Source organism: Fringilla coelebs (assembly GCF_963513975.1).
Source record: "Fringilla coelebs genome assembly, chromosome: 6".
Classification (NCBI taxonomy): domain Eukaryota; kingdom Metazoa; phylum Chordata; class Aves; order Passeriformes; family Fringillidae; genus Fringilla; species Fringilla coelebs.
Genome location: NC_140034.1, coordinates 22,315,575 through 22,336,870, shown reverse-complemented (window position 1 = coordinate 22,336,870; position 21,296 = coordinate 22,315,575). Strand labels below are relative to the sequence as shown.

The 21,296-nt window shown below is 46.5% G+C and overlaps 1 protein-coding gene across 1 annotated transcript; it reads right to left on the bottom strand.

Annotated features, from left to right (window-relative positions):
* Positions 1–16,288: 16,288 nt before the first annotated feature.
* Positions 16,289–19,812, bottom strand: IRF2BPL (interferon regulatory factor 2 binding protein like). Its single transcript, XM_084207552.1, has one exon. The coding sequence runs from the start codon at positions 19,225–19,227 to the stop codon at positions 17,014–17,016; it is 2,214 nt and encodes a 737-aa protein (XP_084063678.1). The 5' UTR covers positions 19,228–19,812; the 3' UTR covers positions 16,289–17,013.
* Positions 19,813–21,296: the final 1,484 nt, after the last annotated feature.

Below are 21,296 nucleotides of genomic sequence, written 5' to 3'. Positions count from 1 at the left end.
ACTCCTCAGCATCATATCCCAGCCAGGAGAGAATCTGGAGCAGCTAAAAATATAGCCTCTGCATCTCAGATCCTTGCACACAGCAAACTACTGCCTGTGACCTCCACACCCTCCTCTCCCAGCACACACACACCCAAGGCAGGTGGGGATTGGCCCCAGTTCAAAAGGCAAGGACAAGAGACAGCACTCACATCACATTGTGATGGGCATTACACATTACACATGAATTTAGGAATAAAACTGGGCATCTGGAAGGAAGGAGAATTTCTTCTTTCTTGGTACATGAGAAAAGTCAGGTAGGGTCTGCATTGCCTTGGTCTGTGAGGCATTTTGCTTAGCACAGTGAAACACCCCAAAGATTCTGGCATTAGCAGGCACTATAAATCTTGAGGACGCCACATGTGTGACCGGATTATATATAGCTCTGCTTTCACATTACCAACTCCAAAACACCACACAAAGAAGATAATGAAATATCCACCTCTCCAGCCGTCACTCTCTAATCTAAAACGGCATTTCCAGGAGCCATTTTCACTCAACCACAGAGTCTAGGAACAAACACGTTCTCACCCTCCCACGCACTGTCAGACAGCCCCACAACTGGCACACACGTACACAATCACACACATATTCATTCTCTACATTTCTTACCAAGAGATACAAAAAGTCTCATGTGTTTGCAGTTTATCGCATGCAAACATACACATCTCTCCCCTTTCAGTCATGCAAATACACAATCGAAAACTCATTCTGGGTTAAATTCTATTTTCACTTATGCTATGCAAATATAAAAGCTGAATACTTCCATTAAGATAACAGATTTACGACTGTGTAACTGAGATCAGAATATGGTGCTGACTCTCTCATACATAAATTTCCATAGTTGCTCCTGAATTTGTCTTTTTCCTCAGCCGCCTCTCTGTACATTAATCATTCAACATTTAAATCAGCCATCCACTTGCTTCTTTTTGCTTTGTCAATGAAAATTGTTCAGCATTAATTATAAAACTCATTCTCTGCTGAGGTTTTCTTGGCTTTTTTTCATTAGTGGGTGGAAGTGTCAATTTACAGTCATCTTGTTCTGTCTTCAAAAATACCCTGTGTACCAGCTATACTGCAGAACACATTCCCTGTGTGAGAGCGCCTGTAAATGTGTGTCTGAGCTAGTGAATGTGTGAGCTTGTAAATGTATATGCAAGATTGGGAATGCATGTGCATACATGTGTATATGTAGAAAAGATATGGAGATGGTATTTAAATTAGCAAGGCGAAATGTTTCTCAGGCTTTATTTTCCAGTTTGAATTTAAATCATTTTCTGAATTTGAAGATTTTAATCATAGTGGTACAGATAATTTCAGGTTACAAAGCCGAGTTTATGGCAACTGTAAATGTGTCTGAAATCAAATATCTTTGGTGATAACTACACAATACAGATCTAATTTTTGTAGCAGTAAAACCTCTCCAGATTTGCTTTCATATTTCATAATCAAAAACATTGAACATTCTTGGTCCAGCATCCTATGCAATTTTGCAGTACAAAACTAATGCAAGTGCCACAATGCACATAGTAAGATAATAAACCAGTATGCTGTAGCCAACAGCACACCACAAGGTAATAAAACACAAGCGCTAGAGAATTTGGTTTAAATGGGAAACGTTTTAGTGCATGGATGAAATACAGTAAAGATGGAGGCTGACTAAACTTGTCTTTTCAGGTATGATATTCACAACTGTGAATGTCTTACTCTGTTACTACAAAGCAGAAAACACTCCAGCGTGTAAATGTTTTCCAATCTTTTCATTATACTGGAATGCTTCAACCTATATTTAACCCAAGGGGAGGGATGTTCTCTAAAAACAATTCACTCCTTGGCAATAATTTCTGCTACCAGTTACATAAAATGTTAGACCACTTCAGCTGCCAAGCATGGATTACAAAAAAAGAGGGCAAAAAGGCAACCAGGAAAAAGCTATATTTCTTTAAAAAAATTTATTATGAAGCAACATAAGATCTGAGTCAAGAAACTACAGTAATCTCCCAGGCAACAACAAGGTGAACAGTGCAAGTACAAATGCTCTTCTCCTTCTGGGATTCTGGTATGAGTTTGTCCTGTCCTAGTGCATTTGCATTTACAGTCACGCCCTTCATGGGGCCTTGTTTTGTGAAAAAAGATGGTTCAGCCAACCAGGTGTGTTATGTGCTGACTTCCCTTCCCTTCCCCTCCCCTGCCTGGACTGGTGGTCATTGCAATGTGGTGCCTGTTCTAGACGCTCAGTGCTGCTGGGACAGAGTTGGAGTTTCAGCTCAGTTTCACAGGACTGATGCCCACCCCAAAATCCTGCATTGCAACAGGATTGCAATTGCAATCTGAGTATCACACAAAGTGATACTCAGAATAGAGAATGGAATCAGTCCTGAACACTAAAGCGAGGAGGAACAAGAAGCTGTTGAGAGAAGGAAGTTAATACTACCCAAGGTATATCCATTCTGTGAAAAAACAAGAAACCTTCAATCTCCAAGGCTATCAGGCAGTGCTTTTCACTCATACTGAAAAACTGGAAAATAGAAAGTGTCTTTTTACTCTATGATGAAATGATAATAAGTAGAAATAAGAGTCTTTAGTCAAACAACAGAGCACATCTCCAACAGAAGTTCTGATTTAGCTAAACACTCAGAGACTGAACTGGGAATACAGCCCAGGGTTTGGGTTTGTTTTTTTTTTTTGTACAGATTTCTGCATGTTTGTATGATAACTGATGAGGTTATCATACAAACAAAGAGGTAAGACAACTAGTCAAGCAGTGATTTCTCTTCCTCTGATAAAACAGGAGGAAAAAGGTGAGTTTGATTCTCATTTAAATCAAAACCATTTTGTATGCCCAGGAGCAAAAAAAAAAAGAGCTCAAAGTCAAATCTTTATTAAGGAACACTTTTCTGGGGTAGGTGACCTGTGAAAGCACCACAAATATGCTTCTACAGGTGAGCCATGCTTTTGTGTGTGGAACAGGCTCACTAGGTGAGGAGACTAAGAGCTGTGGCCCCAGGTCTCACAAGGCTTCCCACCCAGAGCACAAGCTTCCAGACACACCATGCAAAAGTGCTTGGCAACCCTCCTTACCTTTCCCTCCATGCTTGCAGCTGTGTATTCCTACAGGAAGTAAGATGTACTCCATCTTGTCTCCCTCTCTCAAGTAAAATAACCTCTTCCAAGAAAAGGTATGTCCTTGCCATTATAAACACATTGACACTAGAAATTCTTATTAGCAAAGCTACACTGGTCAGAAATAATCGGAACCATACTCATGTCAACAGGGCTAGGATAGACCAGCCCTCAGAAGGACAGAAAAGAATTTTGTGCCAAATTCTAATCTACACCAATAATTTTTTAGAGTTCTTGCCAGCATGAAGGAGCATTGGAAGAAGCATATATCATACCTGTTTTGACCCTGCTTGCACTTCTTACTAGTCTGAATGAGAATTTGGAACTATGAGTCCATATGTGCCTTTAAATTGCTTCCAATTTTTGTACATGCTTATTTTAGCAGTAGCTGTCACCCATGTGTATGCAAATTGAGCTTGCAGAGGAGCTCTGAGTAATAGGGAGAAAACAGCCTACCACTGTATTAGACTACAGCTGATGCCACAGTAAAAAATGCTGTTGGTAATTTTAGTTCCTCTCCTCAGGGACACTTCCTGCTCTTCCACATCATTATGAAAACTGCTGGTGACAACGCATCCGATCCCAGTACTGGGAGCTCCTCAGAAAGACTCATAACAAAACAGGCCCTTGAGCCCAGAGTTGGGTTTTTTTTTTCTGTAAATCTTCCAAGTCTGGATCTTCTTTATCTTCCAGATCAGAGGTGAAATGCATGGCATGGCAGAACAAATGAGGCTTTTCTATCCTTTGCCCATGGACCTCCTTCTCCTAAAGTCACAGAAATTCATTCACAAGAGCTGTCAGCTAAATTCCTTTCATAGCCATGATACTACCTGAAAGAGTTTTTAATGCACTTAGGTTTTAGTATTGTATTTTCACACTTTTCATCTTAGGTTTAATTGTCTGATAAATCATCTGAGACTTTGAAAGCCACATTTTCTTTTGAGTGATTCTGTCTTCTTCCACTTGGCAAGTGTCACATTTTTCTGTGATTTTCTTATAGCATTTAAAGCAACAGGAACATTTTTATTTACTTCTCTCACTGGGCATTCAGAGAATTCCTCATTTCTCTAGAAAAATTTACAACTCCAGGGTTACTGCACCTGAAAAATCATCCAAAGAAGGCCATCTACTTTGTCTGACTTCCAAAGCTGGTGGCAAATTTTGGTTTTTATTTAAGTGAAAATTCTGAGTTATTCAGATACATAGATTCAAGTTTTCAGCCACTTTACATATTAGGCATATACTAAATTTGAATTAAATCATTTGCACATGTGCAACCTACATTTATGCATGCAAATCAGGCAATTAGGTGCAAAATTACCTGATTTGCATACATAATGCTAGAACTGAGCAAGTAATATGCAACAAAAAACATATTCTATTAATATTATTTTCTTCTCTTCTGAAATTAGCTGCAACTGGATTAGAAAATACTCAAGATTTTCATCACTCAAAATGATTATTTGACTAACATTTTTAGGTCTACTGATAGGCTGGCTAATTACACATCTCAAATGATACCGATTTTGTATCATGTTTGGTAACCTAGCATGAAATTTATAACAAAATGTGCAATACTACCTTTTTCATGTTTAGAATTCAATTTAAAATTCATTTGTATGAATAAATCTTGAGTGTATGAATATTAAAGCATAGCAACACAAGTCCACCAAAATTTGCTTTTGAATTCAAATTGAAATTTTTTGCTGTTTGTGCAATGCAGCTGCTTTTCCATGCGCACAAATATGGAGCTGCTGTAAAAGCATCTGAATATGTAGAAAAAGAAGTCAGTTAAAATCATTTGTGGAGTCTGGAGGGTATTTCCTACAGTACTGCAGTTGTAAGCAGACAGGTCACACCTCATAGATGAAACAAGAAGCTTTTCCTCACCACAGCAACACCAGAGGGGCCTGCCTTATTGGAAGGTAAGTGCATACTTTGGGAGGGCTCTGATGATACCTTTGACCTTGACCTCTCTCCTGTGGCTCTTTCTGCCTCCTACTGCCTCCCTGCTCCGCACATGTACCAACACACTTCTTTTGGTTTGCTTCCTTTTGCTCTGCTCCATCTTGCTCAGAAGGCAAACTCCTCAAGCACAGACCTGTCCTATTTGCCTGCAAAGTCTTATGCATACTAAGGGGCTTTAGCTGTAGAATAAATAAACAATAACTGCACTTCTGCTGTGGTGCGGAGACATTTTTGCGTGTCTCTAACTGTTCTCATGGGCTTATCTCCAAACCCCTTTAAGCGGTTCATTATCATTTTTAAGATGGGGTCACCAATCCTTTCAGGTAAGGGCAGATCTTGGTTCCTGTCATAGTGATACGAAGCTCCACATAGCATCCAGCATTTCATTCCTCATGCATCCTGGCATTCGCTTTCTGATCAGATGCCCATTTTACACATAGCTTTGATAAGTTATCCAGTGGCAATCAGACCTTCCCCACCAACACCAGGGTACCTTTAATAAAACCAGGCAATATGCTTAGGAAAATTATTTCCTCCCAGCATGAATGAATACGTATGCCATAAACATAACCTGCTACTGTCTGGATCATTCACCTATCAGCAATGTGCCAAGTCCTACTGGTTTGATTATTTTATGCTCAAATAGCATTTTCAAACATTTCAACATCCCCTCTTCATTCTTCTCCTTTAGTATTTAAATCATAAGTTTTTCTACGACAACCATGTCTTTGTCTTCTAAAAACTGTGTTGCACATCTTTGGTTAACACAAGAATATAATGATAATGACCACCAAAGTATTTGACAAGATGCACATTTAAGAATCATCATCTTGTGACCCTGCTTCTCATTATCTATTGCCTCTCCTTTCAGAAACTTCTTTGTTTCTTATTCATTGACAAATTGGTAATGAGGGACTCTTCACCTCACAACCTATTGGTCAACTATAATTAATTTAATTTCCAGTGCCTCTGCTGCTCTGCAAAGTTTTGCTGCTCATAACTATGCAATCATTTGGCTTTTATGTGTCTGTCTATCACAAAAGCTTTAGAGCAGCTCTCAACCATTTAAGCCCAGAAAAGTCTGCATGTCTCCCTTTCCTTTTCATCCCCACCTGCTGTAGGATAGAGTTTCTACCATTTTCCTTTCTTGCCTTTGCCACTGGCACTTGTTCTTACTTCATCCTCTATTTCAGGTTAAGGGTCTCCAGATCTCCTTGACACACGTTCCAAAAGAGGTATATTTCCGTTTCTTGCTCTTTCCTGACAGCAACACTCAGCAATTTCATTTCTAGAAGGAAATATACACAAAGGCAATTCAGCCCTACTTCTGTAAACTCAGGAATTTGTAAGAGTTACTAGAAAGTCCTGCAGGCCAAGAATGGAAGTGCATCTGTAAGTGATAGCTCAGTTGGTTAGATTACAGTGCTAATAACACTGAGGTTGTGGGATTGATCCCTGGGCCATTCACTTAAGAGCTGGACTGGACGATCTTCGTGAGTCCCTTCCAACTCAGAATATTTCCTGGACTCTGTGATACATATTTCAAGCTCTGAAGGTAAAAAACAACAGTAGTTCTTCTGCCCCAAGTAAAGTGCACTTCATTCTAATCCTGACATCTATCACACTTTCAAGTGAATTATGACTCATGGCCTTTCATAATTGGTATTTGTCACACAAATCTAATTTAACCTCACAAATTCCCAAAGAGAAAAAAATGTTTTGTAGGAGTTGCTATGCTTATACCACAAATAACATTGCTACAAACAAATTGCTAAATGTAACCTGCCTCTCTTAGGGACCCGTGATCCTGAAGCAAACCAATTATGTAAAATCATCAAACCCAGCAGAGAAGGAGCCAGAGGAATTATAGAAAGGACTTAGTAGTGGGAGCAAATTAAATGGATGAATTTGTGTGGTTTGCCTTGCTGCAGCGAGCAGATATGCACAAAGGGGGAGAAACTGCTGACTAAATGGACTTGGGACCCTGAGACAGAGAAATCCTTGGGGAAAGTAAACCATAAGTTTGTGCACCATGGAGCACATTGACAGACAAATGGACTGTATCACTAACAGAAAAACAGAGCAACTACATAAAAGATACTGGCAAAACCAATAGGTAGATATATCTCAATGGACTCTTGTGCTGTGAGGGGGAAAGAGAGCAATGTCATTTATCTGCTGGTGAAAAACCAATAGCAGACCAGGCACTCCTCCTGCAGAGTCAACAAAAGCAATAGGAATAGCAGCTTGCACTTCAGCAGGAGAGACTGTTGCAACGTACACTGACATGGGGCCTGGGGAGTACAACAGGACTGGCAGAAGGTGGTTTGGGCTGACTTAGCTCAGTGCTGATGGAGTTAAAATGCACATGCACACTTGTATCTCTGGATGCCTAATGCTGCTGCTGCAGAGGGTTAAAACTGAGTAGAAAACCTCCCCTCAACAAAGGAAGGCCACAGAGCTTAGGAAGTGTTGAGCCATTTGGCTCTTGTTCTGGCCATTCTGCGACTGGCTCCAGAATCATACTCTCATGGCATCTGGGTTGCATTATATTCATGGGAAATGTGCTCATTTACACCCAGGGAACATCACTACTTGCATGTCCAGAGATGAAAATAGCCTTGGAATTACTTCCACAGGGTGTGCTGCTAGAGCTTAAATGGATTGCCACCCTGAGAATTCCTCTATGAGTAACATGATGGAGGAAGTGGCGCGGAGGAAATGAATTCATGTTGCATTTTGCTACAAGAGGTAAAGAAGAATTATTAGTCCTACACCAGCTTACAGAAGGTTCTTCTGAGAGCAGGGATACTCAGCTGCCATACAAACTTGCACAAGGGAAGGGATTGTTCACTGGAGCATATACAGACAGGCATGTGCCCATCATATACAGATAAGTATGCCATTTGAGACATGGAGCTGTTCAACAGAGCAGTTAGAAGAACTCCTGTGTGGTGAGTGGTATAACATTGAATTGAGACCAAATGGTCTTATGTTGTGTGGGATCTCCAGTGTGAACCAAATGCAAAACCAAGAGAAGTCTGGTAACTACATTGCCAGGATTCCTTAGGGAACAACAGCCAAAAAGGCTTAAGAAGATTAGTGAAAGAGCTATCCAAACCCAGACATCTTTAGGCATCAGAAAAAGTTGGCCTATCAGTACACGGACATTACAGCCCTGAAATAGAACATCATTGAGAAGTCTGTGTGGTAATGGGATGGGTCCCCATCAAACTGTACAACTTAGTTTGGACAAGACCCTGAGAGTAAGGATGTGTGTGCTGCCAAGGACTGATGCCTTAAATGCCTGCAGCAAGTAATATAAATATGGTGACTCTCAGAGTGCTGGGAAGGAATCAGGCAACTCTACAAAGCTCATCTGAGGAGGAAATGGTTTGCAGCAGGTGACAGCCTACAGTTCCCACAGACTCTGACCAAGATAAGAGCATGAAGGGCCTGCTTCAAACCGGGAAATAACCTTGCTCTAATCTTGCTTCTAAGGTTTGAAGAATTTTACTGGCTTTAAGCGTCTTCCATCTTTTCTGAGCTGGAGAACATATCTGACAGCTATGCATGTGCCGGTCAAGTGAGAAAGAATACAACTGTATTTACATGTTCTATGCTGGAAGGATTATTTTCCTTAAAATATTAGAAAATAAATCTTTAGTTTTACATAAGTCCTCATTTACAACAACAGAAGGGAAATCTGGGAGGTTTTAAAGCGACTTTAACCTGATGTTGTTTTCAATAGAGGTCCTATTAAGAACTTTCATTGTTATATAGTTTATGTTGTAAATTATTTCCATAGCAACCTGATGGTGTCATATATTCTGGGCTACAACTCAGAGGGAGAGGGGATGGGAAAAGCACAGAATAGAGACTACAGAGCAAAACTTGTCCTGATTATTACCTGAATCTTGAATGTTCTTTTTAGTCCAATTTGTTTAAGCAGTGTTTATTTGCAGGCAATGTTGAGGATCCAGCCAGGCTGCACCTGCCTTCCCAGGCATGCTCAAACACAGCCCAGGATTGCACATCTTCAAGGGAGAGCAGGGTGGGGTTCCTGCAAATGACAAAACCTTCTGCAAGGAGGAAGCTTCAAGCTGGAACTTGCAAAATATGTACTGTAAAAATCCAGCCATCAGAACACAGAAGATCTATGCAGAGACCTGCAACTAATCACTCAAAAACCTGAAAGGAGCTGCTCTTTGTATTAAGCATGTGCAGTGCAGTTCTCAAGAAATGCTGTCATCAGTTCTAGCATGAGGAAAGACAGGTACAAAAGAGCATGAGAATTTCTGCATGGCTTCCTGGTATTTAACTGTCACACAAGCCACTAGACATTCTATCAAGGCTGCTGACTAATGAATCTATCTTAGGCCACGGGTCCTTGTTAGCAGAATGTGACTATATATCCACAGATCACACAACTGATACTGTCCTCGATGCCCACATGTCTTGCTGCCTCCCCTCCAGCAGAAATGGTGCAGTGAGCACAGCTGAATGAGTTCAGTTGGACTAACAGAAAAGTTGACTTCTGGATGGGAGGGTGGAGAGCTGGGTGTTGGAGTCAGAGAACCACTCAAAACCACAGCAAATGTTTGCCAAAAATGAGTATATACACTTAGCAAGGTACAGCTTTTGAAAGGCTGCATCTTTTTGATAAGATACTCAGTATAATCTTTAATTGCAGGAGATGGGATACAATAAATGTGCCAACTGGCTCTTCTTATCAATGCAGTCTGAATTCCTCAGGGAGGAGTTATCTTCACATGTAACAGGGAGTCAAAACATCAACAATACTTGAGCAAGTAATAAAAAAATACTCCAAAATTTACTGCTGCAGGAAGACAAAAGCTCTTTCAGTTGTTTTAATCTCAGATGTTTTATAACTTGTCTTTTTATTTTACAGAAATCAGTTATAGACATTGAGTGAGTTCTAAGAGAAAATGTCTAGCATATTGAGCTAGATCAAATAAACTTTCAACATCTACAAGTCAGTGGCCTATATTTTCCAGTAGCAGACCAGATATTCAGGCTTCCCACTCCCTCCCTAATTTTGCCCCTAGCTCTTACATACATCAAACCTACGAAAGTGTATTGTCCTTACTCCAACAGTGTGCCAGTCTGGACATGTTTGAATGAAAACCTGAGCTCCACTATGATCTTGTCTCTTGTTGCCATGATGTGTGCAGTGAAGAGGAAGATTGCCTTAGATAATCCGGAATATAGTAATTCAAAGCAACCCCGTCCTGTCTCTGATTTGGATGTGGTGTGCTTTCCATCATAGCCAAAGGGGAGCTCCTACCTCTGACACACAGGTATGCACTCTTCTTCACCCCAGCCCTCTGTATGTTGCATCAGCAAGAACAGCAACAGCCTCCAGCCTTGGAGCTATCAGAGTGAAGGACGCACGCGTGCTACAGGCAACTGGCCTGGCGCTGAACGTTGTTGTTCCCAAACACCTGTGTCACACAAGCGCTTTTCAGTTCAGCTGCACAGTTGTTGTAACAACATGCTTTTATTCCAGGGGAAGGGAGACTAGTATTTGGGGCAGTAACCAATGGCTATGGTCTCCCTTGTTCTCATAGGAGTTTGCTGTGTGACCCTGGCTCAAACACTTGAGATTACCCATCTGGAAAATGGATAAACTAATGTGGTAACTTGAGGAGTAGCTTCACCCTTTCCTAGGCACAGTTCTCAAATATGGTTAGCAAAGTCCCAGGGAACTTTGCATAAAAAACACTTGCTTAAGGAAAGGCAAAACACTGTTTTGGCTTCAACCCGACTTGGGGCTGTCCCCCCTGGAGAAGCCCCCTACGCCTCGCCAGTTTGGCAGCCCAGAAGCAGAAGCAGGCTGCTAAATCAGTGGTTTGCCTGAGGAGCGAGCGGAGGCTTGCAGCAGCATGGCTGCTTTCTCTGCACATTCCTCTGGTGACGCTGCTTATTACCCAGCATGCAGATAACCCTGAGTCAAGGCTTTGGTATGAGCAGCGCTGCCAGGAGCTGCGTGCTTGGAATAGAGGGTTACAGTTTAAACCGAGGTGAAGCGCCGTCCCCAGCCAGCTACACCCTGCCTGCCTCTCCTACCCGGCGGGAGCCAGCCACCCCTTCACCTATTTGCAGAAAAGGAGCTTTCCAGCCCTCCCCTCCACCCCATCGCTCACCCAGGGATCATTCCCATTGAGAAGCTCTCAGTCTAATAGTAATCCCGACGAATTTAGCTGCTGCTAATAAATCCCACCCTCTGCCCCTCCCAACCTGCCTCCATGCAAATCCATTTGTAGGTTACTTGAACAATAGCGGAGCTGTAATCAGCCCTCCTCTCTGGCAGCCTGCAGGGAGGGAGGGGAGGAGGATGATGACAGTGGGGAATTCTGCTCGGCTCCTTGAAGCTGCACAGACATGTTTCATGTCCCCGTTCCCATCCCCTGCGCAGAGGCGGGCAGGCAGGAGAGCAGGCAGGCAATCACATGGCTGTCTAGGTCGGCCCAACCCAGCGGCAACTGCATGCCCTGGCGACCCTCCCCAGCCCAGCCCGGTTTGATTCAGTTCGGTTCAGTCCCTGCCTAAGCTGCCATGCCGCAGCAGTGCCAAGCCGCTCCGCGCTGCGGTGGAGTTGCCAGGCTCAGCCTCCACTCCCTAAACAAAGTAAAGGGCCTTTGCGCTGGCCAAAAAAATAAATAGAAAGATACCCCAGTGAAACAGACTTGAGCGAACGGGTGGCCTGGCTCACCCGGTACTGCCGGGAGAGCAATGCCAGCCAGAGAGAAAGGCACAGCTCTCCATTATAGGGTCTTCGGGGACGACAGAAAACCAGAGTCTTCTCACTGTTAAAGATGATCGTGTAGGAAAGGGGAAAGGGAAATTCCCTGAAAATAAATTGCAATTTGCAGCAGCTCACATCTTAAACGTTTCTTTGCAAAGGGTCATAAAAGCAGCAGCGAGTGCATATGGCCGAGCAGGGCTACGGGGGAGGGGGGTGGGGCGGGGAGGGCTGTGAGCGGATGCCAAATCAGCTGAAACCTAAGAAGCTTGACCTTCCTCACCTCCACCCCTGCTCCCACCGCCTCCAAAAAACCTTGCAAGGGCGCTTCGGGAAGGCAAAACACACAGCAGCGAGTAGAATGCAGTCTCAACCCGGCAATAGGCAGGGTTGCACGGCTGTGTCAGTGAAGGGGGAGAGAGGACACTTCAGGGTAGCTGCGTCCTCTCTCAGCAATGCAGACTTATATCAGCATGGTTCATTGCATCCAGCCAAGCAGTCAGTCCTTGGAATCTTGAATCTACCTAGCCCCAAGTAGCTCAGCCAGTCCAACCAGTCACAGACTGTTCTGGCCAGACAGACTTTTGGTGAGCATCCTACCCCTCCCATTCACATGTCTAACTGCTCCCTTCTGTTGTTCACCCTACAGTTCCCTGAACGGTTGAAAGAGAGTGGGTTTGCTGTCAAAAACTTGACATGTACTCTCCCATGTTTCTTCTCATGGAGTCAGGCGAGCCAATTCCCAGGGAGAAGAACTGGATTCCTGCAGAGCCTCCCAGTCAGGGGTGGCAGCGTGGGGCTGGGCTGCCCTGTGGCAAACACGTGGAGACAGAGAAGTTTGGCTCATCAGAGGAGCCCTGTGGTAGCCTCAGTTAGTGTACACATGCTTAATTCCTTTAAGACATACATCTGGGAAAAGACCTTGTGTGCCGTTCTTTTCACATTCACCCATCAGCAGAGGCATTTCCCTTACCAAACTGCCGTAGAGGTTTTAAGGCAGGGGCTGAAACAACAAAAGCTTGGTTACACGATTTTCAGACACCTTGGAGATAAACCCAGCAGTGCATGTTTCTATACAAGAAGGTATAACCATGCCCTCTGTGTCTTCTGGGGGATGGTTGTAAAGACAACTCTGTAGGTACAGAGCTATGTTTTGGGTAGAAAATGCATGCTGTAATGGATTCTGATGGCTGAACGCCAAGGGGGAAGCTGTTCTGCTTCAAGAATAGCCTTACAAGAGTCAGCACTACAGTGACAGTTCAGTACTCTGCTGCAGATCTACAGGATGTGTCACTTTGGCAGAGAAAGAAATTGCTAATGCACAACACAATCCATCCTACAAGGAATGGAGAATGACTGCATACCAAAAAAAAAAAACCAAACAAAAAAAAAAAAAACCAAAAAAAAAAACCAAAAAAAACCAAACAAAAAGAAAAAGGCAAGACTTAGGAAAAAGGGAAGCTGCAAGGCAACTACTGCATAGTAAGCTGGGAACATGAGAGCTCTGAAGACAAAGCCCTTTCCCTTGAGGGGAAGAAAAATCTCAGCTCACAAGACACATAAAGAAGCAGACAACCCTTTTTCCAGTGACTGCTGCAACCCTGCAAAGCTGTACTGGCAGCCAGCCTATTTGAAGAGATTGGAGTTTCAAAACAATGTTAGTACTGACTAGTTCGGGGAGGAGAGCATGCTCATATGCACAACATTGCTAAGCAAATAAAAAAGATAACAAGGCTTGTATTAAATTACACCAGTTACCATTGGTAAACTCAAGTTCCTGTTGAACTGTGTAGTATTTCCCCCAAATGGACATAGCAGCTCTTCACTGCACAAACACATCTATCTCCAACTCACACACAGCTGCCAATGCTTAAAAAACAAACATCCAGTGACACACATGTTCTAACCCATTTCTAAGAAAATAGGCTACAAGGCTATTAAAAGAAATGTCAAGAATAATCTAACTGGAAAAAAAAAAACCAAAAAACAAACAACCAAAAAAGCAAAACACAACAACCCTCCCTGGGAAAATAAACCATTTAAATACTTCCCCATTACAAGAAGGAATGGAAGCACAATAAATGACCATCTGGACAAATAAATTAACTTACACCATTTATTCAAGCAAACATTGGGCTGTACCTTAAATAACTGGCAAGTATGGGGGAAGGGAGCATTACTGTAAAATACAGAAATAAGCTGAATCTCTGTACATGAGACTCGCTCGACAGCTCCCCTTTCCTCCTTGAAAAAAAGGTTACAACTTGTTTGTCAGCTGCGGACATCTTCAGAAAGATAAAAACCTATGGAGTGGGTTCAAAGAAATGCTGGCTAATATGCCCAGACTGGCTGCTTAATGAGCCAGAGTAAAAGAAAAGGTCACATGGTTACAAAAAACCTCCATACAACAAACGCCCCGTAGCTATGGTTAACTTTAATTAACTGCAGTACTACAATTCACTTCAAGCTTATTTTCCACCAATGTGTACTGCACCTTACCTTTTCTTTGCCTGCTAAAAATCAAACCGATTAGTCATATAAGTGAGCTTATGTTTCAAAAAGTAAGAGCTTTTAAAAAATTATCTGAAATTTTAAAAATCCACCAAATGGGTCTCTTTCTAGCTATAACTACTGATGAATGATTTCAAGATTACAGGAGTGGTTCTGTTTATATAAATCAGGGTATTCACATTTCTGTGATACAATTAAATGTTGAATAGCCAGTAGTAGTTCTCTTTTAATAGCAGTTGCATTTCACATATGAATATTACTTTTCCTTAAGTTTAAACTTGAATTTCAACCATGTGTACAATTTTTTTCTCTGCCAGTCATGAGCTTACAATGTTAGTCTCCCTATTTCATGATTTAAAAATAAACTGCTGTGTGAGAATTGCATGCTTAGAAATAACTGAAAATAGGACCAGTACGAATCTATACTCTAAAAAACATGTAAGTTGTATCCAGCAATTAACTCAAAGCATTCTTTTTCTGCATTACTTCTTTGATCTGTTACATAAGAACAATATGTTTGGAGATTTTTAAGCACCGATATATCACTTGGCAGAAAAAAAAAATATATATACACACACAAAGTCATTGTCTGAAATCACAGATATAGTGATGCCAAATACTAAGTCTCAGAACACAACAAGCCCCACCCCCTCCCCACACACATGAAACAGCCAGAGTGTATCTATACAAGACTGCAAAGATCTGTAGGCACACTAAGAATATAGTCTCAAGGCTTCTACCATCGTTCCCACCAGGAATTCAAATCAAGTATGTATTAAGACCAAGCAGATACCAAATGCCATCCAGACTTTCCTTTACTCAGCTATGGGCTTTGGTGGGTGGGGATCCTTACTATTGAATAAAACTAAGAGCTCATAACCTATGATACTGCTGCATTTGGAACAGCTCTATATACTGCTGGTCAAACTGCAAAGGATTTCTGCAGTGCTGCTGGGTTTCTTTCAGGTTTTCCCCTCTTTCCTCCATTTGCCTCACTGGTAAGGACAAAGTTCACATTAGATTTGTTTGCATTTTCTAGCTAGCATGAGGCCTGTGTATTTACTTTGCCTGTTGATCACTTAAAAGGTATTACACTGCTCCCCTATCTCCAGAAAATAACAAAGTCACACAGAATTGTTAATTATACAAAAAATCACATATAGTCATTGCCAAAAAGAAAGCATTCACTTCAGCGCTTAAAGGAAGCTTCCTTGCCTGAAAACAATAAAGCCCCTAAACTGCTCATCAATTCAAGTTATGAAAAGCCAATGCCTAAATGGGGTAGCAACCCACCAGCTGCAACACCAACTGCAGAAGCTGTTATTTCATGCTACCCTTCCTGTACTCTGTTCAGCTACAGTCCTGCCTTACCATGAGTTTGTGGCTAATGTCAAACTTTGACAACCACTCTTAAAATCAACTAAAATTATTAACTATGGGATGCTGGGTTGTTTTTGGTTTTGTTTTGTGAAAAGAAGGCTTAATTTTAAATCTCAAGCCTTACTAAACTGCACAGACAATGTATGCATCCTGTATTGCAAACAGCTTGCAGCTGGAGAGCTAGTGGGGGGGGAGGAGAAGGGAGGAGGAAATGAGATGCAGGAACAGTAAATAGAAAATGCTTAGTCAGCAACCGTTACTCTAACATTAAAGGTGAAATGTAAATAGGCACAGTGCCAAGATTTAAGTAAGTTTGATAACACCATCAACATCGTCATCTTACTACATATAAGTGAAAATGTGCATACAAGTGCCACAATTATCACAACGAACTGCAGACTCTTGGTATAATGGAGACCTTTAAAAAGCCAACATGGCTTGCACATACTGCCTAAGCTTAGAGAAAAATAAAACTTGCTACTCAAGAAGTATTAATATCAATTGAATTTATTACAATTTACTAAGCTCCAAGGCACATTACAGTGTTCTGTTAACTACAGAAATGTATAAAGGACAAACAGAGCATGTTTCTCATGTACAGCATTTTGCTCTACTGTTCAAAAGCATCCGTGCATCAATAAAAGCAAAACAAAAAACACATGAAGATTAAAAAACGTTCAGATCAATAGAAACAAACTGAAACATTTTCCTTACAAACTTGCAACAAAAAAACACCCTCCCCCCACAGCCACCCCACCGTTTTGCAACAAAAAAACAAAAACGAAAAAAAAAAGTGAAAGACTAACACTCAGGGCTTGTAAAACGTAAGCTGTCACCATTTTTGTAGCAATTTTTTAGGCATCAACACTGGCCTTGGCAAAAAAAAAATTTTTTTTGTCTTTTGTGTTTTTCTTCTTCTTTCAGAGAAGTGCATACATTTACAAAAATACACACCAGCAGCAGGTAATCGCTAAGGGCTATTAACTTTGTACCTAGCCAACACACTGCCAAAGAAATGAGAACAGGTATTATGTAGTAACCAAACAATATTATATTCTGTTTAACAAAAACCAGCTCTATCCTTCAAATGAAGAAGAGTACATACCTTTGTTTCAAAATATAGAAACATACGACGAAAATAATGTCTATACATAAGACTAACTTTTGCAGTTTGTTATATTCACAATTCTACATCTTCAGGAGTCTGAAGGGATTGGATTTCTTACTCAAGGGTCTCTCTCCTTTTTCACTTTAACGTCCCCAGCTAAAATGGTCGCGATCTCGCCCTGCATAAATGCCCAAGGCACATTGGAACCGACTAGGGGGCATTTCTCTCCACTGGGGCAGTAGACTTCACCAGTCGCCCCTTGGGCCTTGATGCTCTCTCTGGAACAAGGGAAGCAGAACTTGTGGCTGGGCACAGAGGGGCACTGAACAAAGTGGGTGTCCTCCAAGCGTTCGTGGCAAATGGTGCAGCACAGGGGCCCACTGTTGGCCATGGGGGAGTCCGGAATGTTTTGGGGGTGCACTTGGTCCATGGCGGGGTGGGTGCTGGGGGGAGGAGGGGCCACTTGCAGGTTCATGTCCCCGTTGCGGGAGGCCAGACGGCGCTGGCCCGGCACCGAGGCCGGCGACACGGGGCTGCTGCTGTTCCTGCGGGTGGACGTGGTGGAGTGCACCGAGCTGCCGTCCTTGGGCGAGTGGGCATTGCCCAGCGTGTCGGCCACCGACATGAGCGCGGCCATGGGGGACTGTCCGTTCTGGGGGGCGGACTCGGGTGGCGTGGTCCGGTTGGAGTGAGGCCCGAGGGGCGGCGGCGGCGGGGGGCCCCCGCCGTGCACCGCCCCGAAGCCCCCGGCCGACATGGTGAGCTTGAGCGCTTCGCTCTGGCTGGCCATCCACTGCTGCCTCTGCTGCTCGTCGCTGAGCTTCAGAGCTCCCTCGGCCGAGTCCGAGGGTTCAGGAGAGGCTTTCCTCTTGCGCATCGCCCCGCCGCCACCGCCGCCGCCGCCACCGCCAGGTCCCCTAGAGGCGGCGGCTGTGCCCTGCGCCCCGCCGGCTCCGGCCCCCGGCCGCGGGAGACTCACCAGCGCCGTGGGCAGCATGGGGCAGCTGGCGTCCAGGTAGGGCTGCGGCAGCATGTCGGCGCCCACCAGCTCCTTGAAGAAGCGCACAGACTCGGGCAGCAGATCTCCCAGGAGCCGCCAGTCGCCAGAGCCGTGCTTCTTCTCATACTCCAGGTACTTGAAGCCCGAGGAGAGGCCGCGGCCGAAGTCCTTCATACAGTCCTGGTACATCTGCTTGGCCACGCCGGAGGCGCTGGAGAAGACGGTGCCGGAGCCGCTAGGGTATTCGATGAAGAGCTTCAGCTCATAGTCCATGCCCGGCTTGGAGACGGCGTCGAAGGCAAAGACGCGGCCCAGCAGGGCGTGATCCTTCTTGAAGCGCACCTCGTAGGGGGTGCAGCCGGCCAGAGTGAGCAGTGTGTCCCTCACGATCTTGGGCTTGCTGGCCCACTCCTCGGCCCGATTCCGCAAACTCTCGCTGAGCTCGGCCAGCGCCTCCGCGTTGCGCTGCTTCTCCTTCAGCTCCCGCTCTTGGTCACTGCTGGATACCGAGCCCGGACGCTTGCCGCAGGCCTCGGAGGACGAGCCGCCGCCTCCCCCGGCACCACCGCCGCAGGTGCCCCCTTGGGAAGAGGCGGAGGGAGCGGGGGGACCCCCGCCGCCGCGGCCGCTCAGGCCCCCGTGCGGCGGAGGCAGCGCCACGCCGGAGGCAGCGGGGCCGTTCAGCAGCGTCTGCGGCAGCAGGTTGGGGGGCACATTCATCTGGGCGCCGGCGGCCCCCGGGGGCAGGCCAGACACGAGCCCCCCGTGCGCCCCGCGACGGGAGGAGGAAGAGGAGGAGGAGGAGTTGGGGCTTTGCCGGTTCAGCTCCGGTGGCCCATCCTCAGGCTGCTTGGGGAAGCCATTGGGCCCCCCCAGTCCGTTGGGCAGGCGGGCGCCATGGCTGCTGCCCAGGCTGCCCGGCGGCGGCGGGTACTCGAAGCGGCTGCGCTGCTCGGCTGCGGCGGCGCTGAGCCCGTAGCGGTCCAGGCTGGACTGGGTCAGCCCCGCTGAGGCCGCCTTGGAGGTGGCATCCACATGGTTGAGCTGCTGCTGGGCCGCCGCCGCCGCCGCTTCTTTGGCGGAGAGAGTCACTGCCTTTACGCCGACCGGCGGCGGGGGGCCCGGGGAGCGACCGTCCTGGAAGCAGCCGTGCGCCCGCTTCAACTGCCGGGCCGTCTCGATCACGAACTCGATGCGGTCGGCGCCCTCATAATTAACGCAGCCCCGGCAGACGGGCTCCGTGAAGTCCCAGATCATGGCCCAGGGCATGCGGGGCAGATCGCATAGATAGCATGACTGCCTCCGCGACGAGGACACCTGCGCGGCGGACATGGTGCTGCTGGCTGGGGAGCTGCTGCCGCCGGGGTAGGGGCTGGCTCAGTCTTCCCCCCCGGGCTGCAGCGGGGGGGGAGGGTGGCTCTCCGTACCTGATCCTGTTGCCCGTTTCAGCAAGGGGGAATCGTCTGCTTTTAGTTCGCTCCTGCTGCCGGAGATGGCTTCTTCTACCTGGTCCTGCCGCTGCTGCCCCGGTGGGGTGGGAAACGATTCCACTGCTCCTCCGGGGGGCTGTCTGGGTGGGGGTCGCTTTCTAGCCGCTTCTGTTTCCCTGCGCTCTCTAGCTCTCCGCTTGCTGCTGCTCCTCCTCCGGGAGGAGGCGGAGGTCCACGGAGGAAGATGGGGGGGGTCACCTTCCACCCGCCACGGCTGCCTCGTGAGCTTGCAGTTCGGTACGTGCTGATCCACCGCCGAGAGCAAGACAGGGGCACCCGCACGGAGCTGTTCGGTCCCGGCAGCGGCGGGGCTGTGGCAGTCCGGGAGTAGCAGCGGCGGCGGCGGCAGCAGCGTGGCGAGCGGCGCCGCCTGCTCCTCACTCACATCCTCGCCGCTACTCGCAGTCCGAGCGCGGGGTGCTGCGCGCCGCCGCGTGTGGCTGCGCGCCCCCTCCGCCGCGCCGCGCTCCCCCCGCGCCGCGACGCCCCTCCCCTTCTCCGCGCCGTGCTCCCGGCTCGGCTGCACCCGGGCGGGGCCCCGCGTCACCGCCGAGCGCCCGCGCCCCGCTCCCCTCCCCCCGGCCGCCGGCGCGGAGCCCACTTGTTGCGCGGGGCGCGCATGCCCGGCGCGCTGCCCGCGCCCTCCCCGGCGCGGCCGCAGCTGGAGCGCGGCAGGGCGCGGACAGCCTGCGCTGCCGGCTATGTTTGGAAACTTGAACGCCAGATCGCGCCCTCACTCTCTTCCCCGGCCGCGCTGCCGGCCCCCCGCCGCGGCACCGCGGCCAGGGCGCGCATGCACAGTCGTGGTCGTCGTGGTGGTGGGTGGTGGGGTTTTTTTTTTTTTTGGTTTTTTTTTGTTGTTGTTTGCTTGGTTTTTTTTTTTTTTTTTTTTCCTGACTGCGCTTTCTAAGTTCAGATGTCTCGCTTTCGGGATTTTGTAAACCCGCGGTTCGCCCTGCTTTGCTTTCGTGACGGCTGCGCGGCTTTCTGCCACCGCGACTGTCGGTGGGATTCCCGTGCGCTTCGGCTGCTGAGGCAAACGGGGGATCCCGCCTTAATATCTGATTTCGTGTTTCTCTTTCAGTGATCCCAGTGACAGAATGACACAGTTTTTGTAAGCCTGTGACTGCATCAGAAGCTCTTCCACTTTTGATTTGTTTAAACCAGCCATGTTTGCCAAGTGTTTAAGGTTGGGCTGGGAAAGATAGTGCTGTGCATTGCTCAAGGGTGTAGGAGAGGCCAGGCAGGTGAGTAATCGCTGTGATCTCATCTCGCTAATGCAAAGGGACATAGGATTTCCCCGGTGTTGTGAGAACACACGGCTTTTTTTTTTTTTTTTCTTCTTCTTCTATTTCCCCCTTTAAATAGCTAGCTAACATTTGCATAACACTGTTAATAGGCAAATTACTTAAAACAACCTCGGTTCATGCAAATAAACCAAGAATTCATTTAACTGGGAGGAAAACAAAATAAATCCCCCCTAAGCTTTCCTTCTCCCGCCCGCGATCCCCGAAGTTGCCCGCTCCCCGCCCGGCCCCGCGGCCACGCCGGTGCCCGTGCTGGCCAGGAGGGGCTCTGCAGAACCCGCCTTTGCTCTCGTTGCAGTCGGCGGCTGTTTTTGCAAACATCGACATCGCTGCCTGCGTCCAAAGAATAATAAACTGTCACTGCGGGGACACGGTTCGGCCGGGACCCGGCGCGGGCGGCCACCGGCATCGCGTCACTGGCGCGCAGCCGGGCACACGGTGCCCGCGGAGACAGCGCGCAGCGGGGGAGGGCGGAGGGCGAGGGGGGGGCGGGGGGGGGAAGCGGTCGCACGCTCGGCGAACGCGGAGCCTCTCCCAGCTGGGCTGTGTTGGGTGGATTTCTTTCTTTCAGTACCTCTTCCTGATTCCTTTGTTGCTAGAAATG